Here is a 20,898-nt window from a genome sequence, read left to right as displayed (position 1 = left end):
GCCCTGTAACTAGATGTTTTACCTATGTTTCATGTAGCAACAAGATCAGCTCCACGCGGCGGATAAGGAATACACTGTGTCTAAAAATGGAATCTTACAGACTCTTGCCTGAGGCGCTGATGACATTGCAGATAGATTGCAGTGGGAGATTTAAAAAGTCAGCAAGGTCAGCACACGCTGACTGGGCCCCACCTAGTCCAAGACTCCTCCTCTCCTTCTCCCATCTGTCAGTGGCCAAAGAACAAAAAGATGGGCCCCGGGGCAGGTTTTTATTGTGGGCACCCACATATGTCCCACATTCAAATACACTCACTTCCCCCATCCCCCCACTTTTGTTCCTCCTCACTTCCAAGCTCCAGGCTGTGCTCTCCAGGCCCTGCACTAGGGCTTCTGCTGCTAGAGCCATCACCATTGTTCCCGCCAAAGCCAGAATTAATGTCGTGGGAGCCAGAGCCACAAACCGCTGCTGCTGCTGTTGCCACCAGAGCATAAGTCAGAGCTATTAGGAAGAGCAGCGCACAGATTCCTGCTGCCCACATCTGAATTTGCCCAGGCGATAAGAGGGGAGGAGGGGCCTCCAACCAAAATGTAGTCTCCGCCATTGACCGTCCCACTAATCATAATGCATGGCAGAGAGACTATTTTGGAGTCTCCCCCACAGGCAAATTCAGATGTGGGTAGTGGAGACCAGTGCCTTGCTCTTCCTAGAGCTTCCAGCAGGCTACACTGGGCATATGTTGTGTGGCTGTGTGGCTAAGCAACCTTGAGGCTGCAGGGGTCCTCCAAATTCATGGGCCACTGAACAGTTGAACCAGCTATTCCACTGCCATCTCACCTCATCCCCACTGGATTCTGGAGCCCCACACTCACAAGTAACTGAGTCAGTCACCATGGCAAGGGGGCCCCCTCACTTCCTCAGGGCTGATGCAGTTGCTTGGGTTGCATGTGTCCAACACAGCCCCTGGCCATCAGCCCCCATTTTTATAGGAGCCCTAGGGGACCCACCCCCACCTGTCCTGCAGTGCCTTGCAAAATCCAATAGCATTTGAGCATGTCCAGCACACAGTGGCTTGTGATGGTAGAACTTTCCTTCTCCCATCCTGCAGCCACTGGGCATGCTCCAGCGTTGAAAGGGCTGCTGTTAGGAAATGTAGTTAGTTTGTGTCCAAAGCCTCCATATACTCCTCTTGCTGTGGGACTCTGAGAGATATGTATCTGTGTGCTCTGGCCTCTCCCCAGAACCACAGCACTCTTCCCAGCCAGCCCCACTCTATTTCTGCCTATCTCTGCTAGATTCTGCAGAGAAAATCAACATTATTTTAGGATTACGCCCACAACTGATGGATAAATTAAGTAGCACAAAAATACATTTTATTTAGATCTATACTTTCAACTTGTTATTCTCATACTGGAAGGTATACGAAAACCAAACCCATAAATATGAATACAAGTTTGGTTTTAGAAAATGAAAAGTAAAAGATTTTGTTATTACAAACTGCTTCCAAAGATCCTAAGCAGCAGAAACTATCATTTTGTAAAGTTCCTGATCAACTTGCAGCAGAAGTAGAAAGTCAAGAACTGCATCTCAGTTCAGCAAGCATGAGTCTGTCATCCTCTCATGGTTTAAGTCAGGAAAATGATTTGTGCAGTACCACTGAAGTTGCACCTGTAGCTGATGATATTTCCAGAGAAACTTTGCTTGAAACCAACACAGTTGAAGACCCTGTGACATGAGCTACAAACCAACAAAGCCACAGATCCCATAAATGATCTAAACCCCCAAACCCTGTAGATTAACTTGAAAGGAGCAAAACTAAAGATCCAAGATGAGCAGGTCAGCAATGGAGCAGGTCAAAGCAGTCAGCCTGCTGAAATAGGTTTGAAGTTCTCATCTGATAAGTCACTTCCAAGATTCAGTTTTATGTGAAAAGAAGAGGAGTACTTGTGGCACCATAGAGATTAGCGCAGTTATTAGAGCATAAGTTTTCGTGAGCTACAGCTCACTTCATCAGATGCACAGAATGGAACATATAGTAAGTGTGTGTATATGTGTATATATATACACACACACACACACATACAGGTAAGTTGGAAGTTACCATACAAACTGTGAGAGGCTAATTAGTTAAGATGAGCTATTATCAGCAGGAGAAAAAAAAAACTTTTGTAGTGATAATCAAGATGGCCCATTTAGACAGTTGACAAGAAGGTGTGAGGATACGTAACTTAAGGAAATAGATTCAATAGGTGTAATGACCCAGCCACTCCCAGTCTCTGTTCAAACCCAAGTTAATGGTATCTAGTTTGCATATTAATTCAAGCTCAGCAGTTTCTCCTTAGAGTCTGTTTTTGAAGCTTTTCTGTTGCAAAATTGCCACTCTTACATCTTTTACTGAGTGGCCACAGAGGTTGAAGTGTTCTCCTACCGGTTTTTGAATGTTATGATTCCTGATGTCAGATTTGTGTCCATTTATTCTTTTGCATGGAGACTGTCCAGTTTGGACAATGTACATGGCAGAGGGGCATTGCTGGCACACATCACATTGGTAGATGTGCAGGTGATCAAGCGCCTGATGGCGTCGCTAATGTGATTAGGTCCTATGATGGTGTCACTTGAATAAATATGTAGGCAGAGTTGGCATCAGGCTTTGTTGCAAGGATAGGTTCCTGGGTTAGTGGTTGTGGTGTGTGGTTGCTGGTGAGTATTTGCTTCAGGCTGGGGGGCTGTCTGTAAGCAAGGACTGGCTTGTCTCCCAAGATCTGTGAGAGTGAGGGATCATTTTTCAGGATAGGTTGTAAATCTTTGATGATGCGCTGGAGAGGTTTTAGTTGGGGGCTGAAGGTGACAGCTAGTGGCATTCTGTTATTTTCTTTGTTGGGCCTGTCCTGTAGTAGGTGACTTCTGGGTACTCTTCTGGCTCTGTCAATCTGTTTTTTCACTTCAGCAGGTGGGTATTGTAGTTTTAAGAATGCTTGATAGAGATCTTGTAGGTGTTTGTCTCTGTCTGAGGGGTTGGAGCAAATGCGGTTGTATCTTAGAGCTTGGCTGTAGACAATGGATCGTGTGGTGTGTCCTGGATGGAACCTGGAGGCATGTAGGTAAGTGTAGCGGTCAGTAGGTTTCTGGTGTAGGGTGGTGTTTATGTGAACATCACTTATTAGCACAGTAGTGTCCAGGAAATGGATTGCTTGTGTGGATTGGTCTGGGCTGAGGTTGATGGTGGGATGGAAATTGTTGAAATCATGGTGGAATTCCTCAAGGGCTTCATTTCCATGGGTCTAGATGATGAAGATGTCATCAGTGTAGCGCAAGTAGAGTAGGGGTGTTAGGAGACGAGAGCTGAGGAAGCGTTGTTCCAAGTCAGCCATAAAAATGTTGGCATACTGTGGGGCCATGTGGGTACCCATAGTAGTGCCGCTGATTTGAAGGTATACATTGTCCCCAAATGTGAAATAGTTATGGGTGAGGACAAAGTCACAAAGTTCAGCCACCAGGTTTGCCGTGACATTATCAGGGATACTGTTCCTGACAGCTTGTAGTCCATCTTTGTGTGGAATGTTGGTGTAGAGGGCTTCTACATCCACAGTGGCCAGGAGGGTGTTTTCGATGGATAGTAGTTTCCTCAGGAAGTCAGTGGTGTCTCAAAGATAGCTGGGAGTGCTGGTGGCATAGGGCCTGAGGAGAGAGTCCACATAGCCAGACAATCCTGCTGTCAGGGTGCCAATGCCTGAGATGATGGGGCGTGCAGGATTCCCAGATTTTGGGAGACAGACCAGTCACATTAGCCACGCCATCAGGGGCTTGTTCACCTGCACGTCTACCAATGTGATATATGCCATCATGTGCCAGCAATGCCCCTCTGCCATGTACATTGTCCAAACCGGACAGTCTCTATGCAAAAGAATAAATGGACACAAATCTGACATCAAGAATCATAACATTCAAAAACCGGTAGGAGAACACTTCAACCTCTGTGGCCACTCAGTAAAAGATTTAAGAGTGGCAATTTTGCAACAGAAAAGCTTCAGAAACAGACTCCAAGGAGAAACTGCTGAGCTTGAATTAATATGCAAACTAGATACCATTAACTTGGGTTTGAATAGAGACTGGGAGTAGCTGGGTCATTACACATATTGAATCTATTTCCTTAAGTTAAGTATCCTCACACCTTCTTGTCAACTGTCTAAATGGGCCATCTTGATTATCACTACAAAAGTTTTTTTTTCTCCTGCTGATAATAGCTCATCTTAACTAATTAGCCTCTCACAGTTTGTATGGTAACTTCCAACTTATCTGTATGTGTGTGTGTGTGTGTGTATATATATATATATATATATATATGTCTTACTATATGTTCCATTCTGTGCATCTGATGAAGTGAGCTGTAGCTCACGAAAGCTTATGCTCTAATAAATTTGTTAGTCTCTAAGGTGCCACAAGTACTCCTGTTCTTTTTGCAGATACAGACTAACACAGCTGCTAGTCTGAAAACCAGTTTTATGTGAGGGATTTCAAGAGGGAGCTACTGTATTTGGCTTCCTACATCCCAAGGGACTTCAGAATCTAACTTCAGAAGAGTCAAAGGAGGAAATTCTTAATCTCATGGGAAAAAACTCATATTTTTCTTTAGACTTGGTTCAGGAGATTTTCTTTCAAGATGTATTATTTTACAAAGGACACAGAGGTGTTCAGTTTGTCACATGGAGTCCAGAGCTACTTGAATTTCATAGTGTCAAGTTCTCTTGATGTTTTACCAGAAATGGAAATGTTGTTTCGACTCCCTCACCACACCAATTGTAGGTTTCAGAGTAACAGCCGTGTTAGTCTGTATTCGCAAAAAGAAAAGGAGTACTTGTGGCACCTTAGAGACTAACCAATTTATTTGAGCATGAGCTTTCGTGAGCTACAGCTCACTTCATCAGATGCATCCGATGAAGTGAGCTGTAGCTCACAAAAGCTCATGCTCAAATAAATTGGTTAGTCTCTAAGGTGCCACAAGTACTCCTTTTCTTTTTGCGAATACAGACTAACACGGCTGTTCCTCTGAAACCAATTGTAGTGCTGACCATGCAATGAGCACACTGACATATTAAAAACTACGTGCGTTCAACACTGTCACAGCTATGGCTGAGTGAGCTTGCTCTCCTTGCAATTGCGAAAGATGTGACAGTGAGGTTGGAGCTGGACAGCATCATAGAACAATCTGCCAAGGAAAAGGGTCGCTATGGTGTGAGGTTTCAATAATTGGAAATACACAAGCCAGCACAATGTGTGTGAGATTCCACTTTTCTTTAGGCCTGTGAGTTTTATGGGGGTTTTTTAAAAAACTTTTTATGTTTATAAAAGTCTAAGGCAGTGGTGTCCAAACTTTTCCTTTCACGCCCCCTCTTACCAATAATTGAATATGTCCACGCCCCCAACCATCCCACCCCACCCTACCCCCTGGGCCGGGAGTGGAATCACGGCCAAGCCAGGGACTGGGAGTGGAGCTGGGGCCACAGCTAGGGGCAGAGTCAGGCTGGGTAGTGCTCCCTCTCCACCCCCACGTGGGGGCTGGTCCTGGGTCCCACTGTGCCCCTCCCCCAGACAACCCTCTGCCCCTCACTAGGGGGGCACACTGCCAAGTTTGCGGAACACTAGTCTACGGTGATGTGAGTGTTGGGCCCCATGCTGCATGTTTGCTGACCTTGCTCTGACTCATTAATCTGAACTTGGATCAGACTTGGTTCAACAATGCCTTCTTGCGTGTCAAAATTCTAATACAATGTATTCTGTACAGTACAAGAGATTCAGGAAAACAACTAGATGAACAGGCCCGTATACTATTTCTCAAAAACAGAGTACCTCACATAATTACTCTGAGTGCACATGCTCTGAAAGGGCCTTTTGTATAAAATGTTTGTTTTGTAACATTTTTCTCTTATATATTAGCTCCTCTGGTAGAATATGTTCTTGTGGTTCAAGCCTTTAACCATATTCATAGGCTTTTCTGCTAGAATTGATAAAATCAATGTACTGTATGAGGTTGTGCCATCTTTGCTAAGGGACTTGCCCAGGGTCGAGAGTAGGGCATTGGCTCTCTTTTTCCTGAGTGTCAGGCATTACCGGAGGCAGAAAATCTCACTAGCCATGCATTACAAATGTTTGGAACCCTGAAGGTGTCATCTCAGTAATCTGCTTTCAACATATCTTTCAAAATTCTAGGCACTGTCTGTCTCTATGACTTAATTCTGTATCACATTTCTTAGATCATTTGTTTGTTACAGTGGCTGCAGGGTACGTAGCTAGGGATGTGCTTAATGTTTAACTGTAGAATTTGGCTGAATACTGAATAACTGGAAATGTTATTTGGCCAAAGCCAAATAGTGGATAAAGCAATGATATATTACAGCAGGATGTCAGACTCAAAAAACATTTCCAGTAGTTAGTCAACTTCACAAAACAGAACATATGAGTTAGAGCACATACATTACGGAAAAAGTACTGCAGATAGAATATCTACTGATGATTAAACCAGTGTACCAGAATCTCAACACACCTCTATGATAATTTGTTTGCACAAAGGTATTCATCACTGTCCTTTTAAACAAATTTTGTAGATAGCAAAATAACACTTGTAATGTACAGATTTGCAAGAGTGAGGACAGCAACAAGCAAAGTTCTGAGATATTACTGTCCTGATCCTGCTTCCTGGGAATAATATGGTTATTGTTTTGAGTGGGAGTAGGATTGGCCCCTATAGGGAAACCTTAAGCCTGTAGTTTTCTAGGGTTCTGTTGTTCCATCCTGAGCAGAAGAGGGATCTGATATTGGGGCAGAGGAATCACAGTGAGAACGTCTGACATAAAGAGCAAAGAAGAAAGTGAGAGGGTCAGTAGGAAGGACCAAAAGGCAGCGGGATGTTCTCCCCTCCTCCTCCAAACCGATGCCAGCAAACATATCAGATCTGGCCACAAAGAAGAGGGATAAGAAATGACAAAGTTACAATACTAATTATTACTCGTGTAGAACAGTGTCACGTCTGAACAATTAATTTTCCCGTGGATCTTTGAAGAGTTATTCAGAAAATTCTGATATCAGGATTTGGTTAAATACTCATTTATAGTCAAATCTGAGTGCAGCTCTATATACACACAGCATTCATTTGTAGAGAGAATGAGAGACTGTGGAAATAGCTGGACTGGGGAAAAAAATAAAAATAAAAGAACGGCATCAAAGATCAGATTTGTGGAATAGCATCATTAGTAAAAGTCAAAAGAAATTATACTTCAGCATTGTAATACAGGGCTGTCTCTGGCATATCCCGTTGCTACAAGACATATCTGTGTCTAACTGTTGTTCATCCTGTTAACCATTTTTAGCAAGGCTTTAGTTTTTCTAATGACAGTTAAAATCACCAACACGGATGAACTGATCTGGATAAAAACAGAGCTCTAAATTTTGTGTCTGAAGTTCCATGATTCATGAACATTTATGATTTTTTATATATTCGGTTTTCTCTCTTTCATATGCAGGATCCTAGCAAAATGTGTTTTTTCCCATTGCCTCTGCTTTGGAAATCTATACGAGAAACTAAAAGTATATTGAGGAGATACTCAGTGTTTTGTGGAAGGTTAAACCAAAATGTGCCTCGACCAAGAAAGAGGTTCATAAATTTCCCCTTTGGTATTATTTGGACTTCTAAGCAGAAGCATTTAGAATTTAATTTGTGTTTACACTTTAACTGGTCTATATTTACATTGGTTTAACTCAAAGTTGGTGAAAATAGTACTTTGTCATCAGTCCAAATAAGAGTTTCCTCTTCTGCAAAAAGGGGTTCACAGGACCAAATTAGATTCCTGCACAATTAATGCATCTCACCAAATTCTTGTAGAGTAGCAAATTATAGTATTTTTCTTGAAAACAAGTTGAAGTGCTGCATATCAGGAGAATACAGATGTTTTTATAACACAAGGGTAACTGATTCAATGTTACTGAGTAGAGACATAGTCAAACTGGAATTTTAATAATTTAGATGGAAACAACATGCTTGGAACATTGCTGTGCAATGAAATCTATGTAATTACATGCATTTTTAACAAGTATACAGTTGTAGGCCACATGTCCATTTAACTAGTTTGAGGTTTTTAAAGGTTCTGGACAGATTCCTCATTTTAGAAGTTCTTAATTTTCTACTCTTAAAAACAATTTATTTTGCTAAAAATGAAAAATATAGATAAATTACAGATGATTTGCTTTATTGTGATTGATAGTTTTTTACTGTAGTTCACTGTACACCTTTCTTGTGTATTATAACATATGCTTTTTCCCAAGAAATATAAGCAATTTGTTTTTGAGACTCCTGTTTAAAACTCTAGCTCATAATCAAGAGGTAGATGCATGACAGAAAATGTAATGGTTGATTAGATGCAAAAGTCATCACTGACATTGAAAAATTAAATGTAAAATATAAAAATGTTCATACAATCTATTATCATGTCATGTAAAATATCTATTTATTGACGAAAGCAATGAAATTAAGAGTTAAGCCTGTCCTCGTTTTTTATCATCATTTTGTGCCTAGGTACAAATGCCATAATGGAATAGACTAATAGTCTAACAAGAGTAGTATCCTGTCTGTAATGGAGGCCAATGTAAGATACTTCAGATAAAGACAACAGACTGCTTATAATGCTCCTAATTATTGATATTGTGTGAAAAGAATGTCTTTCCTGACCACACATGGTAATCTGTTTAATACTTGAAGCTTGGGTATTGATAACTATTGTAGCTACAGGAGCCATTATTATATGTATAAATGTCTACCTCTAGGCATACTAATCCTAATCCAGTCCTAATGTCTGAGGCTAGGTATTGCAGGGTTTTGAATTGGTCACTTTCACACTGTGAGGTATATCCTCTCCAGCAGACCATAACTTCTCTTTTGAAGTTGAAGAATCAATAATGTAATAAATACGACTACACAAATGATGTCAAGTTTCCTAAGTAGGCCACCAGAATAAATTGCAAAGAATTGAATAATGTACTTGAACATCATAGCAAGACAAAATCATTTTCCTATCACAACCTGAAGTTGTCTTTCCCTCTTCCAGATTTAGTCAGATAAGTGATATCTGGCATTTTTTAAGATCAGATGTGGCTCATAACATCATAATTCATGCATTCAGATACAGCTGTTATGCTTGAAATTCCCTCCTGTGTTCTAGCTTTACCAGTCCCTGACCTACGCAGTAAATTCTGGACGAAAAGACAAGAAAACACCTGAAAAATGCTGCCAATGCTGATTTAGTCTTCAAGTGTTGTAGGTCCAACTGTGCTCAAATATTATTATTATTTATATAGTAACATAGGTATGCCGGGTGCCTTACCAATGTGTAACAAAGACACATCTCTACCTAGCAAAATGACAGGTTTCAGAGGAGCAGCCGTGTTAGTCTGTATTCGCAAAAAGAACAGGAGTACTTGTGGCACCTTAGAGATTAACCAATTTATTTGAGCATAAGCTTTCGTGAGCTACAGCTCACTTCATCGGATGCATCTGATGAAGTGAGCTGTAGCTCATGAAAGCTTATGCTCAGATAAATTGGTTAGTCTCTAAGGTGCCACAAGTACTCCTTTTCTTTTTACATGTCTAACTAGAAGAGCTTAAAATTTATCTTACAGATGCATAGTAGGGTATGGGGAGTGTAGTATGAGGAGGAAAAGGCAGCAGCCATAAAAGTTCATGATGGGAGAGATTTTCAAAAGTATTTAAGTGAATTAGGCACCCCGTTCCCATTGAATTTAATATGAATTAGGTGCCTAACTCCTTGAGGCCCCTTTGAAGATCCCCTAGATATAATGATGTTATACGCTTGTTATGTTCTGTAGTCCTATCATATTCACTCTGTTTTATAACTAATTGTACATCTAGACCCCTGTTCCTGAAGGAGTTGGAGTGGACTAGAAATGTCTCATATTGGCTGGCTGGAGGAAAGCAGCATCTGACTGTATGCAGAAATTGCAGCAGGCCCCTCAGAGCACAAGGATATTTGTATAGTGCGTCGCCAAATATTTTAAGGCTTGCTATTTTATTTGCCTTATCCCAGAACTGTTGGCTTTTGTATCTTGCAAATTGACAGAATCAGCAAATTTCTTAGAGGACCCTGAACTGTAACTGTCCTCAATCCCAGCAGATTGACAAGAGGCAGCTCATTCCCCTGAAAAATAAGTCTACTATAAGAGTAAGGTTGTGTTTAGTCTACTACAGATGGTGGCTACCAAAGTAACAAGGATTTGGAAGTATCTCTCTGAAGTCAGACACAAAGGAACCTCAGCTGTCCTATCTACTAGCATATCACCACTGACCTCCATTCTTGTATTATTAATTATTATTTATTTGTATGGGCACTGTCCCATATTTTTATTTATTTCAATGTAAATTATGTATATAAGAAAAAGACATATTCCCTGCTGTCTTTATTGTCTTCCCATATTTTGCTGAGAAGGAGTTACCATCATCCCTCAAGAAATGGGAAATTATGGGGTCACTTGCCCAAAGTGATTTCCCAGTTGTTATTTGCAAGCTGTTCTAATTCTACAGGCAATACCAGCCCCACAACATACACACACAAAGCAAGAAGAGGAGTTCTCAAAAATTCTTTTGATGTCTCTGTTCTTCTGGAGAAGGGTGTTAAGGGTTAGCCAGGCATTAGGTCTTCTTGCTGTTCCCTCATCTTTGAAGATAACTAATGGGGAAAGTGTGTTAGTTGGTTACTCTAGAAAATCGGAGAATTTATTAGGGTTGAAAAAGACTTCAGGAGGTCATCTAGTCCAATCCCCTGCTCAAAGCAGGACCAACACCAACTAAAAACCTCTAAGGATGGAGATTCCACCACCTCCCTAGGTAACCCATTCCAGTGCTTCACCACCCTCCTAGTGAAATAGTGTTTCCTAATATCCAACCTAGACCTCCCCCACTGCAACTTGAGACCACTGCTTCTTGTTCTGTCATCTGCCACCACTGAGAACAGCCTAACTCCATCCTCTCTGGAACCCCCCTTCAGGTAGCTGAAGGCTGATATCAAATGCCCCTTCACTCTTCTCTTCTACAGACTAAATTAGTCCAGTTCCTCAGCCTCTCCTCGTAAGTCATGTGCCCCAGCCCCCTAATAATTTTCATTGTCCTCCGCTGGACTCTCTCCAATTTGTCCACATCCCTTCTGTAGTGGGGGGACCAAAACTGGACACACTACTTCAGATGTGGCCTCACCAGTGCCGAATAGTCACTTCCCTCGATCTGCTGGCAATGCTCCTACTAATACAGCCCAATATGCCGTTGAACTTCTTGGCAAGGAGCGCACACTGCTGACTTATATCCAGCTTTTTGTCCACGGTAATCCCCAGGTCCTTTTCTGCATAACTTCTGCCTAACCACTCGGTCCCCAGCCTGTAGCAGTGCCTGGGATTCTTCCTTCCTAAGTGCAGGAGTTTGCACCTGTCCTTGTTCAACCTCATCAGCTTTCTTTTGGCCCAATCCTCCAATTTGTCTCGGTCACTCTGGACCCAATCCCTACCCTCCAGCATATCTACCTCTCCCCTCAGCTTAGTGTCATCTGCGAACTTGCTGAGGGTGCAATTAATCCCATCATCCAGATCATTGATAAAGATGTTGAACAAAAGTGGCCCCAGGACCGACCCCTGGGGCACTCCGCTTGATACCGGATGCCAACTAGACATTGAGCCGTTGATCACTACCCGTTGAGCCTGACAATCTAGCCAGCTTTCTATCCACTTTATAGTCCATTCATCCAATCCATACTTTTGTAACTTGCTGGCAAGAATATTGTGGGGAGACCATATCAAAAGCTTTGCTAAAGTCAAGATATATCACATCCACCGCTTTCCCCGTGTCCACAGAGCCAGTTATCTCATCATAGAAGGCTATCAGGTTGGTCAGGCATGACTTGCCCTTGGTGAATCCATGTTGACTGTTCCTGATCACCTTCCTCTCCTCCAAGTGCTTCAAAATGGATTCCTTGAAGACCTGCTCCATGATTGTGCCGGGGACTGAAGTGAGGCTGACTGGTCTGTAGTTCCCCAGGTTCTCTTTCTTCCCTTTTTAAAATATGGGCACTATATTTGCCTTTTTCCAATTGTCCGGGACCTCCCCCGATCACCACGAATTTTCAAAGATAATGGCCAATGGCTCTGCAATCACATCAGCCAACTCCCTCAGCACCCTTGGATGCATTAGATCTAGACCCATGGACTTGTGCACGTCCAGCTTTTCTAAATAGTCCTTAACCTGTTCTTTCACCAGTGAGGGCTGCTCACGTCCTCCCCATACTGTGTTTCCCAGTGCAGCACTCTGGGAGCTGACCTTGTCTGTGAAGACTGAGGCAAAAAGACCAGTGAGTACTTCAGCTTTTTCCACATCATCTGTCACTATGTTGCCTCCCCCATTCAGTAAGGGTCCCACACTTTCCCTGACCTTCTTCTTGTTGCTAACATACCTGTAGAAACCTTTCTTGTTACCCTTCACATCCCTTGTGAGCTGCAACTCCAGTTGTGCCTTGGCCTTCCTGATTACACCCTAGCATGCTCTAGCAATATTTTTATATTCCTCTCTAGTCATATGTCCAAGTTTCCACTTCTTGTAAGCTTCCTTTTTGAGTTTAAGTTCACCGAAGATTTCACTGTTAAGCCAAGCTGGTTGCCTGCCATATTTGCTATTCTTTCTGCACTTCAGGATGGTTTGTTCCTGCGCCCTCAATAAGGCTTCTTTAAAATACAGTCAGCTCTCCTGGACTCCTTGCCCCCTCATATTAGCTTCCCAGGGGATCCTGCCCATTAGTTCCCTAAGGGAGTCTAAGTCTGCTTTTCTGAAATCCAGGATCCGTATTTTCCTACTCTCCTTTCTTCCTTTTGTGAGGATCCTGAACTCAACCATCTCATGGTCACTGCTGCCTAGGTAACAGGGACCCAGCAGGCAGCCCATGAAGATATCAGAAAGCAGAAGATATTTAAAAGTAAATTAGGGTTTGGAGGATGTTGGGCTTATTGTGGAGTTATTTTAATCTATGCAAATCATCTCAGGTATGCGCATGTATCTCACCCAAGTTAGCTTTCACACTGACATCTACCCTCCATAGTTGAATATTACCTGGTTTGGCAGTTGTATGTGATTTTCACATTAATGTCATTAAAACATAATAAAAATAATGCATTTTTGTAACATCTTATGACTGAGCTCTCAAAGGGCTTTAGAATTTATTTTTTAATGTAGACTCACAACACCTTTGTGATCCATAAGAGAAAAGTGTTATCCCTGTTTCACAGAGGCATAGGGTAGTTAAGTGACTTGCTGAAGGTAACACAGGAAGTCTGTGGTAGGAACACCCTGGCCTTTGTGGCCCTCAGTTGTGTAAATTAATTTCAAGACAATCCTTTGTCCTCTAATTGGGAAAAGAGTGTTAATGACGAAGTAGGAGCTATTGCCTTTAGAAGTGTCACTGGATCTTTAAAATTCCACCTGAGCATCAGAACTAGGTAGAAATATTCTTGGTGCAATGTCTCAGAGAAAGGATGAGAGAATAGTTCCAGTGAATGCCCAGAAACACCTGTATCATCATCTGTTTTGAAAGTTAAACTCCCAAGCAATATAGTTTTTGATTCAGTATATGTTTCCTAACTCTAAATAATGAATGTATGCTGATTCAGTATGCATTCACACAGGTTAACAAGGAATGTGAACCATTATATCAAACTAAGATATAACTGAAAAAAGCACTAAATGGTTTGGATTTGATGAACCAAGATATCTCCATATATAAAAAGTGCTTTATAGTCCTGAAATAATAAAAAAAGGGCAGAACCTAGTTAAAATTCCCAATATGGAATTACAGGTAGTAATTCCCATCATTTACTCAGTATGTTTTAAAACTGTTTAGATCCATTTGCATGAGCTTTAATGGGCATTGGGCTGTGTGATGCAAATGAATCCATTGTACTAATGCAATGACACTTTGTCCATTACTACACTTAGCTTGTACAAAGAAAAGGAGTACTTGTGGCACGTTAGTCTACTCCTTTTCTTTTTTGCGAATACAGACTAAGACGGCTGCTACTCTGAAACCTTAGCTTGTACAGTATCTTTTTAAAAAGTCAACAAATGAAACTGAAGTAACAGTGCAAAGTGCTGAAGGTTGAAACTGTTGGTTTAATAGCATACTATTGACCCAGTCTTTTCTCTTGTAAATCTCTCAACCTCAGTCACAATGCTGTCGTTCTGTTTTCATTGCTTCATGTGACCTTAACCAGTTTCTTTTTTCTTTTTTTTTTGTTAGGATAGCAAACAAACCTAATTGATCTTTTTGAGCTCTAGTTCATAGAACATAGAATATCAGGGTTGGAAGGGACCTCAGGAGGTCATCTAGTCCAACCCCCTGCTCAAAGCAGGACCAATCCTCAATTTTTGCTGCAGATCCCTAAATGGCCCCCTCAAGGATTGAACTCACAACCCTGAGTTAAGTAGGCCAATGCTCAAACCACTGAGCTATCCCTCCCCCCAGTTATTGTAGTGTCCTCAACATTATAGATGGTCTGGTTCTACATAACAATGAAAATGCCTACAGTTTAATCTAATGAAGACATTTATCTAGAATTTTATCTCCCGATAATATATATTTAAATGGAAGAATGTTTTTCAGTTACCTGGATAGTCATGCATAGCAGATCATCTTTAACACCATCAATTTTAACAAAAGGCATATTTATGAACTCAATAATATTTTCATTAAAATGAATTATAGAGGAAAAAGTTTAAATTTGCCAGCAAATAAGACCAAGTTTTAACATGTTAATTTCTGGAAAAATGCACCACGAAACCAGTGATATACCTGAGATACATCAGTGATATTTTCATTCTTTGGACCGATGACCTAAACTCCCTTATAGATTTCCATCACGAATTCTATAACCACCACCCATCCACCAAACTGTTTCGAGAACACTCTTACATCAGCATCAACTTCCTGGCAACCACAATCAACTTCAGTAATGGAATCCCACAGACAGTTATATTCAGGAAATGCATGAACCACCGCACTCATCTTCACAGATCCACTCATTGCCCCAGACACGTCAAGAAGTTTGTTATCTACAGCCATGTACTGTGATACCACAGAATAACACAATAAAAAACTTCTTCACCAAACACCACCACTTGACCAGAGAAGTAGGTCCCATCATGGAACAGGCCACCCCAAGAGAACCTGCTTCAATATGGGAGGGAAAAAAATCCACCAATTGCACACCCCTAGTAGTCACCTACTACACCACACTGGTACCTATATAGGATATCAGCGAACAGTTACAACCCATATTTGATGGGGACCACATCCTGAAAGAAATCTTTCATGAATCCCTTCTTCTGGCCTTCAAACAACAACCTCGCCAAGCTCATCGTCAGAAGCAAGCTTCCAGCAGACTGGGACTGACCAACTCAAAGCAGCACCAGACCCTGTCATAACAACAGATGCAAAATCTGAAGACATATTTCCACTGTTATGATGATCAACACCCCCCACAACATACCTTTCAAGACCCACGGGTCCTACACATGCCTATCACAACACATGGTATACCTCATCCAGTGTATCAAATGCCCCAACAACAACTATGTGGATGACACCAAACAATTGCTATGCTTTTGAATGAACTCACACAGAAAAATTGAAGACAAAGACATCCTATCACCTAGGGGCAAATACTTCTCACAAGATGATCAATCCATATCTGACCTCTCAGTCCGTGTCCTCACAGGAAATCTGGCCAGCATCTTCAAAAGACAAGGTTAGGAGCTTAAATTCATAGGTCTGCTGGACACTAAAATTATGGACTCAGTAGCAACACTAACTGTTCTAATGAGACACAAAATCTGTAACTCATTAACCCTCCTTTGTACTAAGACTGCAGAGGTGTTAGTTGCTCACTTCATCTTGAATTGTCTCTTGCAGTATGTGTTAACTGCTTATGCTTAACAAACTGTTCCACCTTGAAACTCTAATTACCTTTCCCAGACCTGAAGAAGAGCTCTGTGTAGCTCAAAAACTTCACCTGTAGAAGTTGAGCTAATAAAAGATAGGTTTCAGAGTAACAGCCGTGTTAGTCTGTATTCACAAAAAGAAAAGGAGTACTTGTGGCACCTTAGAGACTAACCAATTGATTTGAGCATAAGCTTTCGTGAGCTCACGAAAGCTTTTGCTCAAATAAATTGGTTAGTCTCTAAGGTGCCACAAGTACTCCTTTTCTTTTTAATAAAAGATACTAACTCACTAACCTTGTCTCTCTCCTATCCTAAGATCAATAAGGCTACAACAACACTGCAAACAGTTTCTTACTCTAAGAGATAGTGTAGTCTTACATCAGTTCGTATGTAGCTCTATACACTCTAGCAAAACATTTAAACATCCCAGCATGGGTATTTCCATTTAAATCTGATTACAGTGAAATAAAACTATAGCTATTAAAGGCTTAGGAGAACTACAAATACAAGCAGTAAAAAAAGACAGTTAGTAAATGAGGTAGTAAAACATTTGAGCAGGGCAAACAGTTTATAGTGCTCAGTCTTCCTGTAGCAGACTGTTCTCTTCACTACAGACCCATGCACTGTTCCCTGAACTGCACTTAAACCTGCAATTAACCTTTCACGCCTAATGAAGCTGTTTTGCTGGAAAATTAAAATATATTGTAGTGCCTGCTTTTACAGAGACTGGGAGGAGAGTATCTCAGAATGAATGACTTTTCAGAGGCTTTTGTTGAAAAGCAAAATTAAAGTGCTGTGTTTGTATACAAATTGGGAATGCACTTTGCAAGGCAATCTCATTTGATGTGCTGTATTTTATTCCTGTACTTATTAATTGTTTTACGTAATTGTTAAAACAACAGCAGCATACCCACACACCAGTAATTTTATGATTAGGCAGCTACTGCTTGACAATCAACTATTACCATTTAACTTCCATTAGGAAAGATTATATTTCTAAAAAAAGATAACCAAGTTCATATTGTTTTCTCTCATATTTTTTCTCATTATGAATGCATTTTTCTTTAAAAACCTACGTACTTTACAGTGACATATTTGGCCAAGCTCCCTTTTTAATTATCTTTCCATACATATCTGTAAAACAAGTTACAGATTGTTTTTTCCAGCAAGGATTATGAAAATAACCTGACGTAGTTCTATGCAGCTAAAACAAATTGGACTAAGAAATAGAACTAATTCTGTGACTGGACTTGAATTTCCAGACCTCAGATCATTAGAGGTTCTTCCCTGTGCGTGGATGCTCTTTACTGACACCCTACCAAGAGATAAGAAGAAATGAGATAGTGTTGTGGTTTGGCACATATTAAGGCTACGTCAGCAAAACTCATGTCGCTCAGGGGTGTGAAAAAAACACCCCGCAGAGTGACATATGTTTCATCAGCATAAGTGGTAGCGTGCACAGCGCTACATCGGCGGGAGAGCTTCTCCCACCGACATAGGTGTTCATTGGGGTTGGTTTAAGCATGTCACCGGAGGAATCCTCTCCCATCGGCATGGAGCAGCTACATGAGAGATCTTACAGCTGTGCAGCTGCCTCAGTCCAGCTTTGCCTCTGTAAAGTCTCTAGTTTAGACAAAGCCTAATATCTAAAGAACACAGGTAAACTAAACTGGCCGTGAAACTGGAGGTGACAGATGTTGAGCATCATAGGATTTACATTTCCAGCTTTAATCATCTTAAATATATTAGATTTTTGGCATTTTAGGAACAAAAGTCTACAAAATAAAGGTGAACTTTACAATAAATATTTAAACCCCAGCATTTTTATCAAATCTTCAGTTGTATTTTGATGTAAATTCTGCTTGCCTGCAGCATCTGTGCATCATCTTGACTTGGTAAATGAAATTCCTTTAGACCGCCAGTCTGAAATAATGAATTGTTCCCCTAGTTAATTGTATTGCTTTGATAACAAGGAACTGTGCTGGGCCTAGAGAACACAATAAGTAAATTTCATCAGATGATTTGTGTGACGTTTTGAAAAATGATCTTCTGGAGTGACCTGATTTTAATGGAACTCTAACAGCATGCCAACATGTCCCAGAATGAAGCATTAGATTTGAAGGAAACAGTGTTTCTTATATGTTAGTTATGCAGAGTGGGGTGAGCAGCATGCAACCAAGCATACTAAAAAAATATATATATATAAGAATAATTGGAAGAAGTGTTTTCCTCCTAATATACAATCCATTTAACATACTAGCTAAAGCCTAGCTGTTAAAAACAGAGTCACATATAGGGAAGCATCAAAAATGTCACTTAGATTTTATCCCTGGCTTTAGTAACACCAGCTATTGATAATGTTTTAAAGGTACCTCAAAGATAGCTTATAATTTCATTTGTCAATGTCAAATTTTAGGGATCGCTAACTAATGCCAGGAAATGAGTGTGTGTGTGAAAAATTACTTAATCTTGGCCCTTGCATATCCTGAAACATAAAAATGATAATAGTACTTAACACTTCTACAGCATATAGCACTTTGCATTTTCAGAGTTGTATGCACGTTAACTAATTAAATCTTGCAACATCTTTGTGAGATAGGGAAGATACTATTACAGTTTTGGATTAGCACAGAATTTCCAGTATATCGGCAACCTGAACCACTTGGTTTCTTTCTGGCAATTTATTTGATGTAAGTAAAGCAGACTTTAGAGTCACAAAGAAACACTGAAAATTATATCTTGTCACTTATAATCAGCTAGGTGATGCAGTGAGATAATGTGTGAGGAATTACACTTAAAATTGGATTTTGTGATAGATAAAACTCAGTCCATGTAAAAGCAATAATACATGTTATTTGTTACAAATACTGGAAGCTATTTTAAAAGGTCCTAGAGTGGATTAGCAGTGGCACTGTATGCAACTAAGGAGCATTGAGTGAGCTCTAAGGGGAAGCCTTTACTGTGTTTGTCCATATTACTTAAATTAGTTATGGTTATATTGGTCCCCGAATGTTGTGAAATCAAGAATCAATTACTCTATCAGAGTTTGAAAAATAAAACTATGTGTTTTTGTGAGTTGTTACTGTTAATATTTTACATAAACTATTACTATCATGTTTTACTATCTGTTAACAACCCATCTATAATTTCTCTGATTTTATGTCTCCTATGATAAGACCTCTGATATACCAAGATCAAATCATTTTTTCATCCTCATCCTTATTTTTAATTCCCCAAAGCCATTAACAATTTCACACCACTGGCCAAGGGAATGGGACAAGTTTATAAAGAAAGTACATGTTTTGTATTAAAAATGTCTGTCTGTTTTGCTGAGGCTGTGTTTAATGGTTTTCTTAAAGCTGGTCTCTTTCTTTGATTAAAGCTATTTGGACTAAAAACATCCTTTGATTACAGTTCCAGTGAAATATTGTAGTTTGCGTCTTCATTCTACTATGTTATCACATCCGTTTCTCTTTAAACTATTAGGCTAATTCTGTTAGTGTTTTTATACAGATGAACTTCAGTATTAAAGTTACTTGCTACGTAAAAGGTTTGTAGATGCTTACAAGTTGTCTGTCACTTTTTCTTGCACTTGGTTTTCCACAGTCCATGTAGCTTTTACTTTAGTACATGTATTAGCAAGTTGCAGACACGAAGTATGGACAGACTGCAAGCAGCTACCAATATGTTTCTTTGATAAACGAGTGTTGCAAGGTTTCACACAGTATAACTGAGAATAGAATTTGGCCCTAAGGCTTTACTTGGTTTCTACCGTGCTCACACTGTTTACAAAAAAAATGACAAGTTACTTTTTGTTGTTGTCATTTATATTACAGTAGCACCTAAAATCTCATCTGAACTCAGGGTCCCACTGTGCAAGGCACTGTGGAAACACATAGTAAAAGACAGTCCCTGTCCCAAAGAACTTCTGTCTACGTAGACAAGACAAACAAAGGAAACAGAGGCACAGAGTGGTGAAGTGGCTTGCCCAAAGTCACATAGGAGGTCAGAGGCAGAGAAAAGATGGAACCAAGGCCTTCTCATTTCCAGCCTAGCACCCTATCACCACACCACACTACTTTTCCCCCCCTCTTTTGTTCCTGATTACAAGAAAAACATATTAGATCATAGGAAAATGTTTGTTAGCTTCCCATCTCACTTTGAAATAGCCGATGACTTACTGGAAAGGTACAAAAGACTGGACATGAAAGGAACCGACACAATGCTGTGGAAGTCTTCTCACCACTGGGCACTAAATTGTGTTTTGTTTTGTTTTTTTTATTTTTCTTACAGGTCTTGCAATTGCAAGTGCATTGATAGACATTTCCCAACAGAAGCCTGGAGACTGTAAAGATAAGAGTTCAGGAATCAGAAATCGAAAACATCATCTTTCAACACGTCAAGGAACTTGTGTCTGAGGTCCAGAAAATGTACTTGTACATTCTGTAATGTTTTCCTTTTAAATGGCTTCCATTGAAAGCTATACTACAGCCTCAGTTTTTATGGAGGCAAACCTATGGATTATGATGATGAAGATGATGATGATAAGTAATGTTTCCTGTTATATTCACACTTGCAGCCTGCTATTCCCCACAGCAGAACAACCTTATGGCAAATATGAGTCTATTTGATGAGTTTATTTAGAAATAAACTAAATACTTGTCTCGATGCTGAGTATATATTGCAGCGGGGTGGATATTGAGTACATCTAGGAAAGACTACACATTGTTTTGTAATGTAGAAGGGAATTGTATAATTGAAAACTAAACTATTCACAGGAAACTAAAAGACATTTTTGTAGAGCTTAATGTAATGGTGAGAATTGTACAGTTTTCTTCTCTTAATGGGAGTTAAAATACTCTTACAGAAA

General features: G+C 40.3%; 1 protein-coding gene across 3 annotated transcripts in view; it reads left to right on the top strand.

Moving 5' to 3' along the window:
- Nucleotides 1-20,696, top strand: part of ATRNL1 (attractin like 1) — a 1,055,790-nt gene extending 1,035,094 nt beyond the window's left edge. For all 3 annotated transcript variants that reach the window (XM_048857032.2, XM_048857033.2, XM_048857034.2), the window contains exon 30: nt 20,322-20,696. In XM_048857032.2, the coding sequence (XP_048712989.2) occupies nt 20,322-20,446 (125 nt within the window). In that variant the 3' untranslated portion in view covers nt 20,447-20,696. The remainder of the gene's footprint in view (nt 1-20,321) is intronic.
- Nucleotides 20,697-20,898: the final 202 nt, after the last annotated feature.

Source organism: Caretta caretta, chromosome 7 (assembly GCF_965140235.1).
Source record: "Caretta caretta isolate rCarCar2 chromosome 7, rCarCar1.hap1, whole genome shotgun sequence".
Taxonomy (NCBI): Eukaryota; Metazoa; Chordata; order Testudines; family Cheloniidae; genus Caretta; species Caretta caretta.
This window is presented reverse-complemented; position numbering and strand designations above follow the sequence as displayed.